The 20,993-nt window shown below is 34.0% G+C and overlaps 2 protein-coding genes across 5 annotated transcripts; one reads left to right on the top strand and one right to left on the bottom strand.

The window, feature by feature from the left end:
• The first annotated feature begins 973 nt into the window (after window positions 1-973).
• Window positions 974-9,435, top strand: LOC110103168 (nuclear speckle splicing regulatory protein 1). 2 transcript variants are annotated; one of them, XM_020831770.2, is made up of 6 exons: window positions 974-1,157; window positions 1,436-1,558; window positions 5,391-5,586; window positions 5,696-5,818; window positions 7,022-7,240; window positions 8,778-9,435. In XM_020831770.2, exons 3-6 carry the CDS (start codon window positions 5,416-5,418, stop codon window positions 9,270-9,272), a joined length of 1,008 nt encoding a protein of 335 aa, XP_020687429.1. In that variant the 5' UTR covers window positions 974-1,157; window positions 1,436-1,558; window positions 5,391-5,415; the 3' UTR covers window positions 9,273-9,435. The 2 variants fall into 2 exon arrangements, with proteins under 2 accessions (XP_020687429.1, XP_020687428.1); XM_020831769.2 differs by lacking the exon at window positions 1,436-1,558.
• A 594-nt stretch (window positions 9,436-10,029) lies between these two features.
• On the bottom strand, window positions 10,030-18,748 carry LOC110103165 (ribonuclease P protein subunit p25-like protein). Of its 3 annotated transcripts, none has more exons than XM_020831766.2 (8): window positions 18,532-18,748; window positions 14,127-14,216; window positions 13,966-14,054; window positions 13,794-13,868; window positions 13,536-13,645; window positions 13,233-13,421; window positions 12,077-12,157; window positions 10,030-10,462 (listed from the first exon to the last, which is right to left on the bottom strand). In XM_020831766.2, the coding sequence occupies exons 1-8, from the start codon at window positions 18,652-18,654 to the stop codon at window positions 10,362-10,364; spliced, it is 858 nt and encodes a 285-aa protein (XP_020687425.1). In that variant the 5' UTR covers window positions 18,655-18,748; the 3' UTR covers window positions 10,030-10,361. The 3 variants fall into 3 exon arrangements, with proteins under 3 accessions (XP_020687425.1, XP_028556498.1, XP_028556499.1); XM_028700665.1 differs by having other exon boundaries at window positions 10,422-10,519; XM_028700666.1 differs by lacking the exons at window positions 10,030-10,462; window positions 12,077-12,157 and adding an exon at window positions 12,822-12,959.
• Between the last annotated feature and the right edge of the window lie 2,245 nt (window positions 18,749-20,993).

Genomic DNA, 20,993 nt, shown 5'->3' with positions numbered 1-20,993 from the left:
CTACTTAGGATTTAGTAAATCCTGTAAACTCTGAATTTAATAAATTATGGGGTTGTTAAATCCTAAAAACTGTTTGTCAACTTAAGTGATAAATCCTATTAAATCCTACGAAATTATTTGACAATATAATCCAAGATTTAAGACGGTTAGTTCATTATAAAATTAAATATATTGTGTTTTTAATTTTAATTTTCTCTTAAATAATATTAAATTATTATTTTCTATCTTGATTAGCATAAAAAATTGTAAAGATAAGTAATATCATTATAATCTTTTAACTGATACACCTTGTTAAATTTTAATTAATTATTTTAAACTATATAATTAAGCTAATTATATTACTAATTATTTAATTAAGTTAAATTAAATAATTAATATTGCAATAATTATAATATTAATCAATTAATTAATTTACTTAATTATTAATATTTTAAATTATATTTAATAAGTTAACCTTAGAGATGTCTAACGGCTATTTGGATGTACCAAGGATTTAATTAAGTAGGATTTCATAAATCCTCTAAATTCAGATTTATTAAATCATAGCGGTATTAAATCCTGAAAAACTGTTTCGTAACATTCAATATAAATCCTCTCTAGTGATAATTCAATAAATTTAAGACAGATTTAGAGATTTGATGGTTATTTCTAGTATATGTTGAAAAAAAAATAAAAGAAATAAAAAAAATAAAAAATAGTTATTTCTAATATAATTAAAGTACATCGGGAGAAATTAAAATAAAACATAACAAAACTTTGTTAATACTAATTAATTATTTATAATATTTTATAATAATCAGTTTCATTTAAATTCATATTTAATCCTATTAATTATTTTGAAATTACTAAATATTTAACTAATAATTTTATTAATAATTTAACTAGTTATTTAAATATTATTTAATTAATTTTACGTAATTATTAATATTTTAAATTATATTAATTAACTTATCCAACAATACCTTAAGAGGAGTCTTAGGTTTTGCTTTGCCCTTTTGTATTTCGTTCGGCTTCGTTCCTTCTCATAGTGTAGAGTTTTGCAGGAGTTCTTCTTCGTCGCTGTTCGACTTAGCTCCTTGGACGACGTTCCCTTCCTGTTGGATTGGAAGTTACGACATTTTTTGATCGGAAGCAACGGGAGCTCGCTAGCTGCGAAGGTAACTTTCTCCGCTTCGCGCGCTTCTTTCGGCCAAATCCCGTAAATCCGCCGAACCAAAGGATTTCGTAAATCTGGGATTTACCACGAAAAGAGGGAATTTTCCGTCAACCGCGGTTTTGATTTACCGTGAGATTTGGTTTTGCATTTTTCGCCGATTGGCTGGATTGAGCTCAAATCCGCTTAAAATCCGGCCTAAATCCTGCATCCAAACAACCCCCTAGGGTTTTCTTTTCATCCTTTTTTTTCGTCGTTGCTGTTTGGCTTCCTTCTTCACAGGAGGTGTAAGATAGCACGAGTGGCTTCTTCGGCTCCTTCGTTGGTGTTCGACTTCGCTCCTTCGACGAAGTTCCCTTTTCCTGTTGGATCGGAAGTACGGACGGGAGCTAGCTCGCTGTGAAGGTAACTTTTCCCCTTTCGCGCGCTTCGTCGGCCAAATCCTAAATCCGCCAAACTACAAGATTTAGTAAATCCGGGATTTACGGCAAAAATATGGAAACGGAGGATTTATTTCGCCGTGAGATTTACTTCGAGCGTAAATACTTTTGCCAAACAGCCCCTAAGATTGGAAAATTCTAGCTAACTTCAATAAGCACGCTACACTTGATCTTAAATTTAGTCTTCAAAAATTATAATTCAAATCCTGTTGACTTAACTGACATATAACCTGAAATAAATTGCCAAATAGTTTTTTAGGATTCAGTTCTTAATCACATAGGTCGGTTTTTATCAGAATACGAGTCATTAATCATAATATGTTCTTAACCAGTGAGAGCTTCATTTGCTTCAATTTATGTCCTTGTTTGCTCTACATTGGTGCTTTTTAATTCAAGACATTTATCCTAGTTTTTTTTGGTCTTCTTTTACTTTTGTGTACAATCTCCCTCTTTTCAATTTCTGAGAACTATGAACTTGATTGTCATGGACAATCAAGCGGGCTTCGTCAAATATAGAGTCTCCACCGACAATATCCTTCTTGCTAGTGACATCCTTGCTTATGCTGGTAAGAATAAGAGGTAAATTTTTCTGTGCTAAGCTTGATGTCAAAAAAGCTTTTGACTATGTTTCCAGAGAATTCTTGTTAGCTAGACTTCTATAAAAAGGTTTTCCCAACCTCTTTGTAAACTGAATTAAAGCTTGTATTTCTGATGTCAATTTTTTTATTGTGCTTAATGGAGCTTAAGGGGTATTTCTCTTCTTCTGCAGGGATAAGGCAGGGTTGCCCTCTTAGTCCTTATCTCTTTTGTTTGGTTATGGACGCTTTCTCTAATCTCCTTGAGGGGAGGGGCTTTAGAGGAATTTCTTTTGAGGATTATACTATTAATCATTTGCTATATGCAGATGATGTGCTGATTTTTGGGGAGGCCACCATTGATAAGTGTAACTTGCTGGCTAACATTTTAAGTGATTTTGCCAATGCTTCAGGTCTCCATATTAATTATGTCCAAAGTGCTATTATGTTTCCTAAACATTTGAGAAACACCATGGAGATTTGTCAAGTCCTCTCAATTCACAACATTGTCTCTAAATCACTTATCTGGGTATCCCTTTGTCTTTCTACAAGCTGAAAATTGGAGATTATTTGCCTCTTATGGATAGTGTTAACAAGAAAATGAATGGTTGGAAGGCGAACTTGTTGTCATTTACTGGTAGGCTTCAATACATCAAATTCACTATCCAGAACACCATTGCCTACTGGATAAGGGGGGCCATTCTGCCTAAAATTGTCTACAAATATGTTAAAAAAACTAGTTCTAGTTTTTTATTTTTTGGTGATTCTTAGATTTCTAATAAGATGCATATGGTGTCTTAAGACAATCTGTTGGCCGAAATATAAGGGGGGTCTGGATATCCCTTCCATTTTTGCGTTGCAATTTGCCTATAACTGTTCTGTCATCTTTAGGATGTATAATTTCCCTTCCCCTCTCTCTACTTGGCTACTCTATAGATATAGGTCTCCTTGGAGACCTCACCTGCTTATGCCTCTAAACTCTGGAATTCTATTTGTGAGACTGCTGTTCGGGTGAAAGCTTGTTTTCAGTTTAAAATTACTCGCAATGCTCCTATCTCTTTGAGATGGGACCATTGGTGCAACAATGCCACTATCTCTGAATATTTAGGAGGTAATTATAATGAGGTGATTCCGGATTGCCTCTTGAAAGACCTCATTTCTTCTTCTCACTGGGTTTTTCCAGAGGATTTTCTGATGCATTTGAGGACTGCTTATGGGAATTTTAATGTTGATGGGGTAGTTGGTCCTTGTCTGTTTTGGGAAAACTGTTCAAACTATAAGTTCAGTAGTTTCATTGAGAAGTATTATTCGGATATTTCTAATTGTTCTTGGCACAAACTTGTATGGCCCAAAAGGAATATCATTAAACATTCGGTTTTTGTGTGGTTGACATTAATGGGGGAATTGAAAACTGCATACGCTCTTCAAATCAGGAACATTTTTGTGCTGAATATTTGCAGTCTTTGTTTTTTACACAAAGAATCTGTTACTCATTTATTTTTTGAATGTTCCTATTCATTCTATATCATTACTACTCTCATTCCTGGATTACAAAGTTTTTTCTTAGGCCCAATATTTTGCAGATTTTGGATTGGGTAAAATCTGAGTTTAAAGGTAATGCTGAGGTTAAATTTTTTTACAAAATTATGACTTGTTGTGCCATTTATCACATTTGGAAAGAGCGTAATAGCAGAAGGTTTGGAAACTCCTCTCTCTGTCATACTACCTTACTGCTTAACATAAAGAGGAATATGTTTGAAAATGTTCTGAAATGGAAGAACTCATGGGATTTTTTGAGAAAATTTTAACGTGCCCTCCAGTTTGGCTCTGGAATGTTTGACTAACTGTTGGGTTATGTGTTTCACTTGCCTTCATGCTATTGGTACAAATCTACTCTATTTCTTTGCAATGTCCCTTTGAGATTCTGGTGCAGGTTTTTTGCCTGCTGGTTTGCTGCATGGTGGATTCACTGGATCATTCGGGTGGATTGTTTTTGCTGCTGACGGTTGGGAGTTTTTTGAGGACAATGATGATAGCTGCAGACCTTTCTCCCCTAGGAGGGTCTGCGTGTCAACCAGGGGATTTTGGGACTTCGTATTGACTGCAGCGCCTGAGTCCTGCTTCATGACCTTTCATGAAGTGCTGAAGAAGTTTTGAAGTTTATACCACATTTTGGCCTCTTATAGTTTCTTTGGTTTGTTTTGAGTGGTATAGTTTTTTAGGTCTTTTTATATTGCTTTCCAGCTAAACTTTGTTTTTTAGTTTTAGCTGATTGTAATTTTACCTTTCCTTTTTTACTTGTATGTTCTCTTTTTTCCTTAGTAATACAAGGGCTTAGGCCCCATATTTTCCAAAAAAAAAAAAATTTCTGAGAACGAGTTTAGCAGTGCGTGAGAGGGCCACATATTATTAATTTACTGATCACTCGTACTGCCACAGTCTCTGATGAAATCTGATCGACCATCTCCAGACTTCTAAAACTAGAATAACCCATCTCCTTGATTTTCAGTGGTAGGCTTGATTTTGTCGAGATAGCGAAAGTTCAGGGTATGGGTTGTCACCATTGACAAAGAATGAACAGAAGGCCCTACTTAAATCTAACAAACCCTATTTTCTTATCCACACTTCATTCTCTGATCACACTCTTTGTTCTCATTGCCAAAGAAACTTTACCATCATCCAGTTCCTGCCTTTGTTGAACTTTCATCTCATTTTATTTGTGTGTGGAGATAGTGTAGGCAAATTTGCTGATTTTATCATATTGTTTATTATCATTCTAATCATTGTTTATCATTGCTCAGAATTGTTTTAATATGTCTGCTTCAATCTGCCTTCTTTTTAATTTTATTTGTGATTTTTCTTTGTTTTTTCCATTTTCTCTTTCTATAGTAACTCCCATTGAACTATATATTATTATAGTTTTTAGCTTGTATATTCTTGGTACTGGAGTGAGTGACTTTTGAAGCGAGTTTAATATTATATTGATGCAAAATATTTCTCTGTATGCTCATTTAAACTTGTAAAATTGTTTTGTTTTCTGTGAAATATAATTTCTTCTTATTAAAATTTTCAATTTTTTATATTTTATTCGTTTTTTCCTTGCTTAACAAGTTTGAATTGTGAATTATTATTGCAATCATGCTGTTTTTATGGTTAAACTGTTTAGATGGTCCGTTATATATGGTGTATGGTGTAATTGTACATTCATTTTGGCTTTTGCAGTGTAACACAAGTAGGGGCCTAGAGGATGAAGAAATATGGCCTGCAGCTTCGGTTTCCTCCCGATCAGCAGAGGAAGATGGCATCAAAGCCACCCATTCAACCTCCAGCTTCTGTTTTTGGTGATGATGATGATGATGATGATGATGTCACAAAGGAGAAGTCTCGCCAAGCGGTCAAGAGCAGAGCCCTTCAAATGGTAACTCCTGAATATTTCCTTATTCTGTTTTTATTTTAACAATTGTGTTGTTCTGAGGTAATAACTCAAATGACCTTTGCCATGTTGGCTTGTGTTTTGAATTTATAAGATAGATGAACAACAAAAAAAGACTCTGGAGGAGGACCCGTTGGCTTTTGACTATGATGGGGTGTATGATGAGATGAAATCCACTGCTGCTCGCTCTCGGGTTCAGGATCAATCCAAGAGAGAGGTAAGATTTAAAGTTATTTATGCTCATGACTATTACGCGGGGATCACATACCAAAACTAATAAATATAGAAATAAAAGAGTTTTCTTTTACCATTAAAGAAAAACTCATTATTTATCTGGATTTTCTGCTAGCACACCCTTATCCACTAAATATAAAAACCATATTGGTATGGGTGCTAAAACATATCTGGTTGGTAAATGCATATATATGTTCTAATGTTGTAACAATATTCACATTTCTATAATGACTATGCGCTGATGTACCATAGCACCATGGAAGATAAAATACTTGAAACAGTTTTTTGATTGCTAGATGGATTCTTTTTCCTTCTATTGAGAACCAATAGGATACTAATCATCAATGTTCTTTTTGTCTTGTCATACGCACCTATGACACGAACACTACCACAAAGGGTTTATAGTTCTCATCAATTTTCAATATAATTGTGTCCGTATTTTTGTTATTTCCTATTTTTTGTTTGTTTTGATGATGTATATGATGGCTGTATTGTGTGTTTTAAGATAAACGGCCTCAAAACCTTGAAGAAATTGTGTTGTTGTGGCAATTATTCTATTACAATGCTTCCCTTTGAGGACATTTGTTTCCCACTTTAAAGAGAAGGATTTCTCGAAATCATTCATAAACTAAGAAACCATCCTTTTGAGAATGATTCATTGTCTTGATTTTTTTCAAATAATTGTTGGTCCATCTGTCGCATGTAGTCTCTAAATGTTCTCAAAGTCAAGCTCTTAATTGAACTCACTAGGAGCAACTTTGTGACTGTTGTTATCAAAGATGGGCCAAGCACTTACCTAGGTGCCTGGGCAAGGTGAGGCTTTAGCGCCTCAAAAATTTTCGAGGGGAATAAAGTATGGGAAGATGAAATAAATAGTAACAAATATTATATTAACCTTACACGATAAGCTAAGAAAAACTGAGGTTTGTATTTACTTGGTTAAACTTGAAATATATTTTTTGGAATTTATGGGCATTTAAGGAATTCATTTGACAAAATTTTGTGACGTGCATGATAAATCCGATTCTTTTGTCCACATCTATCGATCACAAAGTTCAACATTGGATTTATTTTTTGTTCATATTCCATATTTCTTTTGATTGTGAGACATTCATTTTTCAAATGAAGATATCTTTTGTTCCAAGGTTAAGATTATTCATTCCTTATTATTTTTTCTTGATTGCAGCCGAAGTATATTACTGCAATCATGGAAAGTGTAAAGAAGCGTGAGCGAGAACATGAAATAATATATGAGAGGAAACTATTGAAAGAGAGGAGTAAAGATGACCATATCTTTGAAGACAAGGAAAAATTTGTTACAAGAGCATACAAACAGAAGCTTGCTGAACGTGCAAAGTGGTTGGAAGAAGAAAGGTTGCGTGGACTCCGTGAGGAGAAAGATGATGTAAGTTATACTGCTCTCCTTTTTAATGCCTATTCTCCTGCTATCAGAGATTGATCGGGCTCTTTTTCCTGTCTCTAGTCCTAATTTATTACTGCTGACATGTTTACTTTGGTATGTGTAGAGTTTTATAATGTTGTAGCTCCTTGTCTGTGATTCCTTTTCCTTGATAGGTGCAATTTCAGCCCTTTTATGTTTCTTCTTGATGTTTTGTTCAATTCTTTACCAATTAGTGTGATTCTTTGAAGAGTTCCACTTTTATCGGGTATGCTAATGGATATATATACCATTATTATGAATTTCACATGGTATTCAGGATATCCGCTTTTACTTCTAGCTAATGTTTTAGCTATATGCCCTTATTGCAGGGTTAGAGTGAAATTCATCAAGGTCCAGCCAGTCGTTCTTGGTAGTTAAGAATTTTGGTTTCAAAATTATATATATTTGAAGTCGTTCAAAAGGATTTGATAAAAATAAACTTAACATCTCGTGCAACTCACCATAAATCAATGAAAAATATGAAATTATAAAGCCAACTCTACAACATCAACAACATCAAGCCAGTATACCACCCACTACGTGGGGTCGGCTACTTGAATCTTTTTTTTCCATTGTGTCCTGTTAAGACTCAATTTCTCATTAAAAAGATGTAATTTCTAATATTTTATAGTCAAGTTTTTTTAGGTCAACCTCTACTTTTTTTTAACATAAGCCAAATCCAATAAATTTACTCTCCTAACTGAGTCATCTAAGGTGAATCCTTTGATCTTATCTACCACTGGAGCTACTCCAACTATCCAAGCTTTTCACCTATATACTTGTTTCGCATGTTGTCTCTAAGAATGAAGTCATTCATCCACCTAAGCATCTTCATCTCTCCAACACTTACTTCTATGTTTCTCTTTTAATGGCCAACATTCTGTGCAATAAAGTATTGCAAGTTTCATCAACATCTTATAGAATTTTCTCTTAAGTTTTAGGAGTACTTCTTTATCACACAATAAGCCTGATGCATTCTTCCACTTCAACATCCAACTTGAATTCTACTAATAATATTCCTATTTATTTCACCATCACTTCGAATAATAGATCTAAGACATCTAAAACATATACTCTGACTTGTTACCCAAAGTCACAATCCTCCTCACTAGATCTATTACTATTAAAATTACACTCCATATATTTGACTTTAGATCTACTAAAAAGAAAACCTTTACTCTAAGACTTTCATAAACCATATTTTCCTTCAACTCTCTCTCTCTCTAAAAAATTGCTCACAGTAGTCTATTATTCATTTAGTGGTAAAGCAACCGTCTCAAATGATGCAAACTAGTTAAATGAATGCTTTTGGACCTCTACTTCCAATGTCACATCGACCTACTGCCATTATCCTCCCTTTTTATAGAGAAATTAAATTTTCTTGCCATCAAACTTTTATTTACATGGTTAAAAGTAATAGCCTTGCCTTCAGTGATTTAATGGATAGTTTTCCGATGTAATTACTTCTAATTATTCTATCCCTCCTACTTTCCCATTCCAGGTTACCAAGAAGACTGATCTGACCGACTTCTACTTCGGTCTCAACAAGAATGTAGCTTTTGGCGCTCATTCTGCACATACTTCGAAACCAACCAAAGAACAATCAATAAGCATTTCTGCCGCAAAACCTGATGGCAACACTTCAAATGCTGAAGCAGCCAAAGATCCAAAGCAGGATAGAGAGCAAGGAGAAGAAAAACCTCCAGCTTCTGCTTTTTCGGAAGATTTTAGGGCTCTTGCGTCCGAATCTGATCCAGTTTATCTTCTTCCACAAGACAAAATCGAAGTAGCTGCAGCGATGTCAGATACGGATGGGAAACAGATTTCTTCGGAGCAAAATATTATCAAAGAATCATTGGAGGAAGTATCTGAAAAGAAGAAAGCAGATCAGGCAACCGGAGGTGAAATGGACAGTGAACGATTCAAGAGAAGTGAGGATGCAGTTGCTGCTGCTAGAGAACGTTTTCTGGCACGTAGGAAAGCAAAACAACAGTGAACTTGGAAACTGTCATGTTCTAATGTACTTAGTTTATTTAAATGATTACTGTTTAGAAATAACAATGTTGTTTATTTGACCATATTCTTATGGGCACTTTCTTTCTCGTTGTTGTTCGGTAGATTATACCTATGAATGAAACGAGAATTTTTTAGTCATGTAACTGATGGAGCAGTGAGACCATATCAGTCAGTTTGTCATTTGATGCATTCGAATTTCAAGTCTTATGTCAAAATTCGGTAGGTGAATAATACGATGTCAATATTGGCGTTTGATTGTTCACTTATGCCAAAAAATTGGGTTGCCAAATTTGCCGAAGACGAGCACGAAAGAGTAGAGAGTTTGTTACCTTCGTAAAAAGCGCATGAAAGAAGAAAGAAAAACAATTCAATTAGAGATAAATTATAGCAGTTTTAAAATTTCACTGCATTTTAAAGTCAAAATGGATTTTTCAGTTGAAGATGCCCTCTGATTACAAAAGGTTTTGCTTCCGTTAGCCCAATTGTTTGAGGAAATCATATGCATTTATTAGCTGTTCTCTGAGAGAGTGTATATATATAAATTACTTAAGATGCAATTAAAACTATTTAGAGTACAATCAGTAAGTTTTTAGACCCATATTCACAGTAGCTTAGGAAAAATTATTATGTGTGATCATCAAACGGTGTCCAGAGGCGAAAAAAAAATGTCACATTATTTTTTTATGTGTATCATTTGGTATCGGATGATGTAAACAATAAGAAAAAAATAATGCGCAGAAGTAAAAGCAGTGAATAGGTATACATTTCATCTCAGAAAAATAGGGTTTAAAGACATTTAATGATGTAAACAATGAAAAAATAATGCATTGCAGGCTTGCAGCTAAGAATGTGAAATTCGTAGATATTAGGAAGGTGATGGGATAGGGCGGAAACCTATTACAGCTATATGCTCTACATTCAAACCATGCTGAAAAGAAGACAGCAAACAAGGCTTCTAATATTTGCAGTAAAATCGAAACAGAACCATCCCTCTTTAGAAGAGAGACCTGTAGAAGGGCAAGGCATACATATCTCACATGAACAGCTCAGTCCAATCAGTGCTCCTTTACTAGAAGAGCTGATTTCCCCTCCCACGGCCACCCACCCTACCTCTTCCGCGTCCGACGCCTCTCCCACCACCTCCTCCTCTGCCATGTTCATATCCGCCATCTGCGCAGTTCGAAGGACAGGGGTCATATGCTATCATTCATAACTTCCTAGGACATGCTGGGCATGAAGGAACACTTACTATGTGAGCATAGGTTACGACACGATGCTAATGTTTTTCAAAATCAATTTGGATTCATGCCGGGTGCATCTACTATGAAAGCTGTGCATTTGTTTAGGTTTTATGGAGAAATATAAAGAGCAAGGAGGATCCGCAAATGATATTTATTGATTTAGAAAAAAATATGATAAAGTTTCAAAAAAGTGATATGGAGAGTTCTAGAAAAGTAGTTAATAATACTTATATTTAAGTATTAAGAATATGTATATAGGAGTTGTTAATTGTGTTCAATAATTTCCTTTTTTAATTGGATTGGATCAATGATCATTTTTAGATCTCTTATCTTTTTTGCTTTAGTCATAGATGATCTTATTAGACATTATCAAGAGGATGTACCCTGGTATATAATTTTGCTAATGATATTCTTGTTGATAAAACTAGAGAGGGAGTTGAAGGAAAACTTGAATTATAGAAAAACCTTATGGTCTAAAGGTTTTCGTTTGAGTAGATCTAAAATTGAATATATGGAGTGTAATTTTAGTAGTAATAGAACTAATTGTGGGATTGTGACATTGGGTTATGAAGTCATTAAAAAGAGTGCAAATTTTAGATATCTTGAGTTTAAGTTATATTATTTAAGAATGATTATATTATAAGGATGATGAGAATATCATTTATAAAAATAAGATATTACAGAATAAACTTGGGTTGCTACAAATGCATAACAAGAAGTAAAAACTGCATCCTAAGAAAAGTGGAAAAATTTAGTGACAAATGATTAGAGAAAAGACATGCAAAGCAATAATAACATAAATAAAAGATACAAAAAATACGATATGGAATAGACTTAACATCTTATGAAACACTAATGGAGCATAATAATTCATAAAGTCCACGTATAAATATTTGAGATAAGGGTAATAATGATCATGATCTCTGTATCTTTAATGAATATTAAAGACTAATTTATTATGGTAAAAGAAAGTATATTTTCAAACTTATCCTTGGGCTTAGCATGTAGAAGCGAAAGAATTTAAAATGAAAAAGGGTTCAATAACCCATTTAATAATTTCAACATAGTGATCACAATATTATTAAATTTAAATGTCATCTGATAATATATCAAAATCATACAATAGATTTAGATTTCATTTAGGATGACTTTCTGACTACTTCTTAAAACAACTTTCTAATACAAAAATTTTAATTTTTGTACTAGAAACTGAAAGTTGTTTTAGAAAGCAATAAAAAAGCTATCCCAAATGAAGCCTTAGTTTCTTGGTTTACGCTTTTTTATTGTTACTTTCTTATGTTCCAGCAATATATTGTAGAGTATATATTAGGGTGTAGTCACCATGCTGCTCACTTAAATCACAAGAAAACACATCTTATAGGTAAACATTACACATGAAGTTATGGCAGTCAATAGAACTCCATACACTAAAAATTTTAAGAAAAGAATTGTATTCTTCATTTTTTCCAAGAACAACAAACAAATTAGAACTAAACAATCAGCAAACTATGATAAGATAAACAACAATTAGTATTGGGCTTACCGTGATATCCCCAACCTCCTCGACCACGCCCACCGCCACGGCCACCGCCACGACCCCAACCAATATTCCATTCACCATTTTCTAGTACACAATAATATAAGGTTGAGCATAATCATATATTCTTATAGAAAATAATTTTTTTAATTTTAAAACTAAGACTAGATAAATTGATTTCCCTATGCATTTTCTGTTTGCTTTTTGAGAGAGTGAGACTTTTGAACTTATGAGAAATAGTCCTTAAGCACAAATCCACTTTTACCTCAAATTAGCATAAAACTTACAGGTACATGAATTTCGAACTTTAAAAGATCATGTAATCTTAAATAAATATGTTTATTATTAGCAAACAGACTAAAAATTAAGCATTTCCAGCTTTCTAAAAATTTCAACTTTCAGGAAAGTGAACTGTCCACAGGTTCTGTTACACATGTGAAAAACACCGAATTAATACTACGATGAGATCTGAGCACGATTCAATATAATAATAAAAACAATCATGAAACAAAGGACAGGACATGCCTGAAATTAAATTTATTTGTGTATATACATATGTTTAATTATTCAATAGTGACATTCATATCCAAATAAAACCCATATTTATGAAATGATCATAAAGCACAACACTTAGGAAAATAAAGTCATAATAGCACTAAAAGAGATCAGATGAAGATGAGAAACGGAACCAAAGAAACAATTGATTTCATTTATAGCTGAATTAAGATGGCATACTTTGTGTCTAAAACCTGTCCACAATCGGCTAGAAGATGTCCAAGAAGTGTCAAAATTCTTTTACAAATATTAAAAAACATGATAAATGAAAAATGCTGAGTGTGAACAGCATCCTAGAGTGCTCATGTGTCCACATATTCGCCAATACACAACCCTGTAGTAGTTCATGTTTAATAGAATATTCAGAAAATAACAGGGGAAAATATTATATTATCAAATTTGTGTCTATATTATGTAAGCGAAGTTTCAACTACAAAGTTCCAAAACCTCATGAAAGGGAAAAAATTAGATTACCAAATTTGTGCCTACAACTACAAATTTCTAAAGCCTCGTGACCACAGGGTCAAGTAAAATAACCATCATAATTATAAACTCCAGTTAAATATAGCTCAATGAGTAGATTACGAAAAAAATAATCACTTAATACCTTGATTGTTTGCATATCCGTGGTTGCTTGGATATCCTTTGTTGTTTGTATATCCTTGCTTTCCTGGATATCCTTGGTTGTTTGGATATCCTCCATACCCTTCATATCCTCCATATCCGCCCTGGCCCCAGCCCCAGCCCCTTCCTCTTCCTCTTCCTCTACCTCGACCACGTCCTTGACCAAATGAATCTTTGAACCAATGAATGAGATAATTAGCAACAAAACACAAAAAATGAAGGAAAAAATCAGCAATTCATGCTAAAGAGGTTTCTGTAAATTAAAAATGTAGCATCAACAATATACTATCACTGAATTGAGCTGGTGATTTTCTCGGTGGCTGGAGCTGATTGTAATTCCTAGGCTGCTGATATTTTTGTTGCTTTGGCTGCTCTATATGTAAGGGGGGCTGATACCTGCAGAAATAAAAAGAGCATTAAGTAATATGTTTGCTATTTTTTACAGCATTGGGCTTTTAATACTTGGAGAGGTGTGGAAGACCAACTGATACAGATAATTAATCAGTATTATCATAAGAAATGCATGAGTAATAAAAATAATTACCCAGGAGAATTCCTGCTAAGCATCCTAGTTGACAAAGAGATTGAAATCATTGAGACATGTCGGGTCATTTCCAGTCTTTACAAAAGAAACTTGAAGATATTAGAACATAGATTTTTAACTTGGATCAACAAGGTTAGATTGCTTCTCAACAAAGTAAAAGAAAAAAACTTACGGTACAAGACCCTCCTCAATAGGTTCCCATATATCTGTAATGCTGACTGAACTGATAACAGTATCTTGGTGCAATCCAGGAGTCCTTTTCTGTACTCAGCATAAAGGTCATCGTTCCAGTCAAAAAGAGTAATGATAGTATTACCGCAGAACATTACCAACCTTTAGAATCTCCGCAATTGCTACAGTCTTGCTAATCGCTTGTCCCATTGCCTTCAACACAATTTCTGTTGCAAGTTTTTCCCGATTGTTCTGTTCGTGAGAAGAAAAATATCACGATTACTCAAGGCATCATAGTACATCATAAAAATAATTTCGAGGCAGTTAAAAACATAATAGAGCTAGCATGATCATTAGTCCTTTATAGGGAAAAATTGTTTAAATAAACTGTGCAAGCCAAAGGAACCTGCAAAGGAAAAAAAAGTCCATTTTAAAAGAGATAATATAAGTTTATATTGTTTGGTGTTATTTATGTTTTATTGAAAAGAAGTGTCTTAGTTAATATAAGTTTATATTGTTTGGTGTTATTTATGTTTTATTGAAAAGAAGTGTCTTAGTTTGCAGTGTTTTCCTACTTGGTTTAAGAACTTAGGTTGCATCAATGTTCACTTCTCCGGTGCTACGTGTACAACAGTTCTCACATTATTCATTTGAGCTGTTGTTGATTCAAGAAGATATGAGCTATGAAGAAGTACTGGAGAGCATTTTGGAACGTGAAGTTCTTCAGCTATGTCGTCGATCTATTTCATTTGTCAGAGTGCTTTGGAAGAACCAGTAAGAATGAGAAGCCACTTGGGAGATTGAAGAGGAGATGATTGCGAAGTATCAACAACTGTTTCAAAACTAAGGTATGAATTTGAAGATCAAATTTTTTAAGGAGGATAGTATGTTATAAATTGAACCAAGACTAATTAAGTATGGGGTCTCGTGTGATCTCTCTTCACGCGGGATTGTGAACCAACCCCCCCCCCCCTCTGCGATTCCCCTTCTCCTCATCACAACTCGACGAGCAGCTCCCCTAATTCGCATGTCGCGGCATCGCACGCGGACGAACCGAGCAAGTTGTGATCCTCTCTCCCTCCAATCGCTATTTCTTTTCCTATTTGACATATTCTCTGGCCTCGCTACCTCCCTCTCGCCATTTATTTCAATTTAGAGCCTAGGTCATCATTCTAAACCTTCCCTTGTCTCCCTCACAGCCACCAAAAGCCCTTCTCTTCTCTTCCTCATAGTAGCCGCCAAAATCCTCCCTCCTCGCTCCTTTCTCGCAACAACCACCTTCGGCAAGTCTTTCCTTCAATAGTGAGTTCAAGCTTTCTCTTATTCCCTTCTCCTTCTTTTGTATTGCCAACATATAGAGTAGATGTCCTCTTTTGTATTGTTTTTGCTATATTTAATTTGGTGTTGCCTTGATTCATTGCTATGATGAATTTTAACTCATTTTCAAAGGGGGACTTATTTTAAGTTCGGTGTTCGATTTGATCTAACTTTGTTCTATCCTTTAGGCTTGATTAATATTCTAGACTCAGGTTCTGTAAGCTTGAGGTTTCAAGCATGCGTTCCCTTTAGTGTGATCTTGAATGTTAAATTAGGATTTATTGTTAGTAGGACTTCCAAGTTTTATCCTCGAAGCATGATCGATGAAGCATCTTTTGGACTTCGGGCTTTTTGTCACTCGCCTAGATGTAAGTACTGCTATTTATTTTTGTATAAACGTACCATTCTTTGTTAGAAGTGTAATCCATGCCAATTATAGTAGGATCCCTTATAACTATTTAGATTGTCAGATCGATTTTGAGTTTCTTTAGTATAATCAATCAAGCAGTAAATATTTGTTATTGCTCATAATGAATTAGAAGGTTTATAAATAGAATATTCTTGGTTTATTATTGTATAATCTCCTATATATCAAATTTGTATTTTCATACATGCTCTTATTTGAATGCAATAAAAGTTATATTGGCAAATCATATCAATTTTATTTATTGCAATACACGATACTCCTGTTGTAAATCATGTTGATTATATAAATTGTAATTGTCATGTTGAATTATATAACACTTATTAATTATTTGTAATAGCACTTGTACTATATGATTATGTGTATGTCGGTATAACTTTATTAATTTTTGCCTAACTAGGGTCAACGGGCCCCAGAGTGACGACTATACAGGAAATCATTAGATTTTCTTGGGTTGTCGGTTACCTTCCCGATGATGTATATGATGAACCGACAAAAAAAAAATGTATGCTAAATATAAGAAAATATAAGTGGATATAAATTAGAAGCAATAAATAATTGATAGGTAATTTTGAGGTAGGATGATACCTAGAGTGATTGCATTTATGGCATTAAAATAATTTGTATTGATAATAGTTTAGCACATACATTAATGATACTAGCATATTAGATTGTTGTTGTAGGAAACAAGACATGCGTCATTACTACTTTGGTTTGGTGACTTTACGTTGTTACTTCCACCCTTTGGTTGTTCATATTGCATGTCTCACTCCTTTGTTGTTTAGATTTTGATAGATAAGAGTTACTTGCTGAGTTTGATTTTTTAACTCACCCGTTGTCTTTTTCAATAGGTCCTACAGACGTATTTGGGGGATCGCTACCTCAGAAGCAAGGTTACTATCAGTAGACTATTTTTTATATTTATTATTTTGTAGTAGTTGATTATGCTTTTTGATTATGAGGGTTGAGTAGTTTCTTTCTTGTTTTTCATTATATTTATATTTATGTTGGCTTGTTTCAGAATTCTTGTTATTTGGATGTATTGATTATTTGAACTTCTATTAATGAATTGGCTCTTTATTTCACTTCCTCTATTTATTATGGTAAATATATATATACTATTATATCTCATGTATATGCATTATGCTCTTTGTCAATACAAAATAGATCTTTTTATCCATTCATAGCGTCCCATATTGTCAGGGTGTACTGCCTTCCGGACCCGGTGTGTGACAATGTATCATTTCAACAAATAGTAATAAAGAAATAGAGCTTGAGAACCACAAAATTTTTATCAAAATTATATGTATCATGTGACGGAAACAAGAATGGGGTGTCTCATATATTCACTAAACCTAAAGAATCACATACTACCAAGTTGAACGTTTTGCACCCCATTACTTGAAACAAGAAGTGCTGGGGCATGCCTTGAAAGATTAAATGCTGGTACCATATGAATTGCAACTAAAAACTAAACATTACACTCTACTACTAAAAAAAGAAGAAAGAACAACCTGATAGAACATTTCAAGAGAAATGAAGAAAAGGAAACATTATGAGTGAGGTAGACATGTGGATAAAAGAAAAAGGGTATAGTTTGTTAGAATATGAAAGGGGAAGCAATCATGCAAGGACCATTCCAGCATTTACAATAAGCACCAAAATATATAGAAAAAAATCCTTTTTTAATAGCCAATTACACAAATTCGCATAGAAAAAGTTGCTTTCTAAGGCTTTATAACTCAGGTGGCATCCTTATATGCAAGTAAATAGATAAATAAAATCTGTTACATAATGGTCATGATCAGGTATTACTTAAGAAATGAAAATGTAAATTTTGTTTAACACACTCGTCTCTAGCAAACAAAAAAAAATAATCAAATGAAAAAAAAAAAAAAAAAAACAAAAATAAAAAAAAAAAAAAAAAAAATAACAGAAATGAATCTACCATCATGCAGAATTATTAGCCGCAAACATTGCAAAATTTCACTTCTGATATGAAATGCCAAGGTACTCATTTTGATAACAAGTTTTTTTTTCCAACTTCTAGAGGGGCCAACCCAGTATCGCTTAGTCTAGCTGCAAGTAGATACGAAATATAACAAGTTCCATAAGATTTATTAAAACAGTTACAGGGCAACTTGGGTGAGAGAATTCATGCATATGGGTTAAGAATGCAGCATTGATCATGAAAAACATCAACACATAACATAAATATATTCCCGCTATCAAAAGTATAAAATCTCAAATGGAACCTGAAAAAACCAATCTACGATGGAATTTACCACAAACAATATGCCAAACGGGAGACTCACCAAAAACACACACCACGGAATAAAAAAGAAAACTCAAGGAGTGAAAGAAAAAGCATATAAACAGGCACTGCATAAACATCAGCAAATAGAGCTATCTAATCAATAACAACTTTGATCGCCAATGTCCTAACAAAAAAAAAAGTTGCAAGAGAACTACATGCTCACAAATGCTTCTCGAAGTTTAAATTATATACATTGATCATAATCAAAACAAGAAAATCACTCTCAATGAGAATGAAATGCCATAAGGAATAATCGATTTATCTTATCATGTAGTTCTCTAGCAACAAAGGAGAATAACCGGCGTAATAGGTTATTAATCAGCTCACAATTACCATCGATCAAACAAATTCAAGACAATAAGTAGAGAGTAGATGATGAAAAACTAGATATCTTGATTGCCGGTGATCTATGTGGGTAGGCAACAGTGGCATCCCTAGCGGGAATTAGGAGCATTTCTTACTTTGATCATGAAAGAGAATATGAGAAATAAACGCGGTGGCGTATCTACCTGAAGAAGGGTGGTGGCATAGCTAATGTAGTTGCGAATGAGGCCCTGAGCAGTGATCCGAATCTCGTTCTCGTTAATGGTGGACTCAGGCCTCGGCTTCTCGACTCTCTGGTATCGGTCCATAGTTGTCGCGCGTTTAGGCGGCTTGATTGCTAGAAGCCTTGGTCGAGGAGGGGACAAGGAAGAGGGGGCCGGCGCCGCCGCTCTAAAAACCCTACTTGGGGAACAATTATTTGGTTCGGCGAACGTACGCTCTTCTACGTTCGGCCACCAATATTTTAGCGACACGTAGCATTAAGAAAAGTCGCCGACCCGACCCGCCGTTTTTTGGGTTGGACAAGAAAAAAAAAAACGGAAAAGAGTTTTCGTGGGCTTTTTTTTTTTTAGATTTATTCGGATAACATTTCAGATTTTATAATCTATATATATATTTAACTATTTACTAATATACATTTAAAAAATTAAAATTATAAAAAATAACATTTAAACTCTCTCAATCATCTTTCACGCCATTGATCTTAACGACCTTCTCTACCTCATGCTCTTCACATATTACTGATCTATTTATTCTCTTTCGCACACCATTCATCTTATTGGTACTTTCGACGGCAAGTTATGTAAGATTCTGTCACGACTTTCTCATGTCTAACAATATTGATTAACTTTATTAGCAAAATACTACATAATGTAAAATAATTAGGTTTACATGCCAAATATGTAAATTGTAAAATTTTGTGTGATATATATTTCTTTTTTTATTTTATTTTAATGTCAGTTTTTCAAGAAAGAAAAAATTAAAGATTAGCTCCCTAACCTCTAAAAATTTCAAGATTTGATCCCCCAATTTTGGAACTTTTATTTGGTCCGGTGAACGTACGTAACTCTACGTTCGGCCGCCAGTAGAACCGCGCCACGCGTTTTCATTATTTACCGCGCGTCCCGACAGCCCGACCCGGAACGGACCCAAGATTACTCGATATTGCTCGGTATTGCTAGGTATTGATCGATTTTGCTCGACAATAATCAATACAGAGCAATACAGAGCAAATACCTAGCAATACCGAGCAAATCCCTAGCAATACCGAGCAAATCATGAGCAAATACTGAGTTGTACCGAGTTGTAAAAAAACTCGGTACAACTCGGTATTTGCATGGGATTGATCTTCACAGAGCGGTATTTCTCATTTTTTGCAAAGCAATACCTAGCAAATACCGAGCAATACCGAGAAAATCGCGAACATAGCATTCCCGGGTTCCACTCCGGGTCAAGTCGTTGGGCCGCGCGATAAAGAGTAAGAGCACGTGGCGACATGTTATTGGCGGCCGAACGTAGCTCTACATCCGGTCAGAGGACGTAATAATTGTTCCCAATTTTGAGAGCAAATATTACATGCGAAGTCCACACGTCATATAGACTCCTCCAATCATAACAGGTCACATCGTATATATATTATATACAATTTGTTTACTGGATGTGTACAAATTACACAGGCTGACGTGACCTATTCTGATTAGAGTTCGGACGCAAGCTATGTCTGAATTCTGCACGTAAAAATTTCTCCAATTTTGCTACCAAAATATGCTAATTATAATTTAGTTCACATTAATTAATAACACTTTTAAAAAGACTATAATTTCATTATAAAAAAAAACTAACCATACAATTTTTTTTGTCTATACAGATTAGTTAAATAATAAAAATGGATTCTTAAATATTTAACAAGCTGTCTTAAAATTGATCTCTTTTTCTAATACTTCTTTCCTTTTTTTCAACTTAATGTAGATAAATATTTATGCATAAACGAAAATTTGAATGGCCAAATTTTCGGAACAAGCAGCTTATATGCGAGATTTAACGATTCAAGCAGTTTTTTAAAAAAATTTAGAAAAGATCAAATGCGCTAGATAGGTAGGCGCATTCAAAGAATGCGCCGTCTTGTTCGGCGCATTCTATGAATGAGCCATTAGTTTAAGCGCATTCTTCAGATAATTTTTTTTTTGCATAAAATGCGCCAAAGCCGTCGGCGCATTCAGCGAACGATCCTCCTCGTTTTCAGTGTTTATAATTTTCATCGTATCATGTATGTTTTTTTTCGTTTTCAGTTGTCGTATGAGGAATGTTTTTTTTCGTTTTCAGCTCCGCATGTTATTCCTCTGTATCGTTTCACTTGAAAATCAGGGGATGATGTAGTGTGTTTTATCTTGTTGATTGTGAAATGATAATTTTATGCTGAGAGTGGGATTATTGTGTAGGGGAGTTGGGTTTTAAAGTTTTTGAGTGAAATTTAAAAATTAAAATTCAGTTTGTTTAATAAATATAATATTTAGAAGAGTGGATTTATTGAGATCTTAAAGAATAAAACATTTGTATCGAATTTAAAGTTTGGACCTTTATAAAAATAATTTCCAATTTGTTTTGAGGAAGAAGAAATTATCGTGAAATATTAAAAATTTAAAGTTTT

Source organism: Dendrobium catenatum, unplaced genomic scaffold, assembly GCF_001605985.2.
Source record: "Dendrobium catenatum unplaced genomic scaffold, ASM160598v2 fragScaff_scaffold_1573, whole genome shotgun sequence".
In the NCBI taxonomy this organism is placed as follows: domain Eukaryota; kingdom Viridiplantae; phylum Streptophyta; class Magnoliopsida; order Asparagales; family Orchidaceae; genus Dendrobium; species Dendrobium catenatum.
This window is presented reverse-complemented; position numbering and strand designations above follow the sequence as displayed.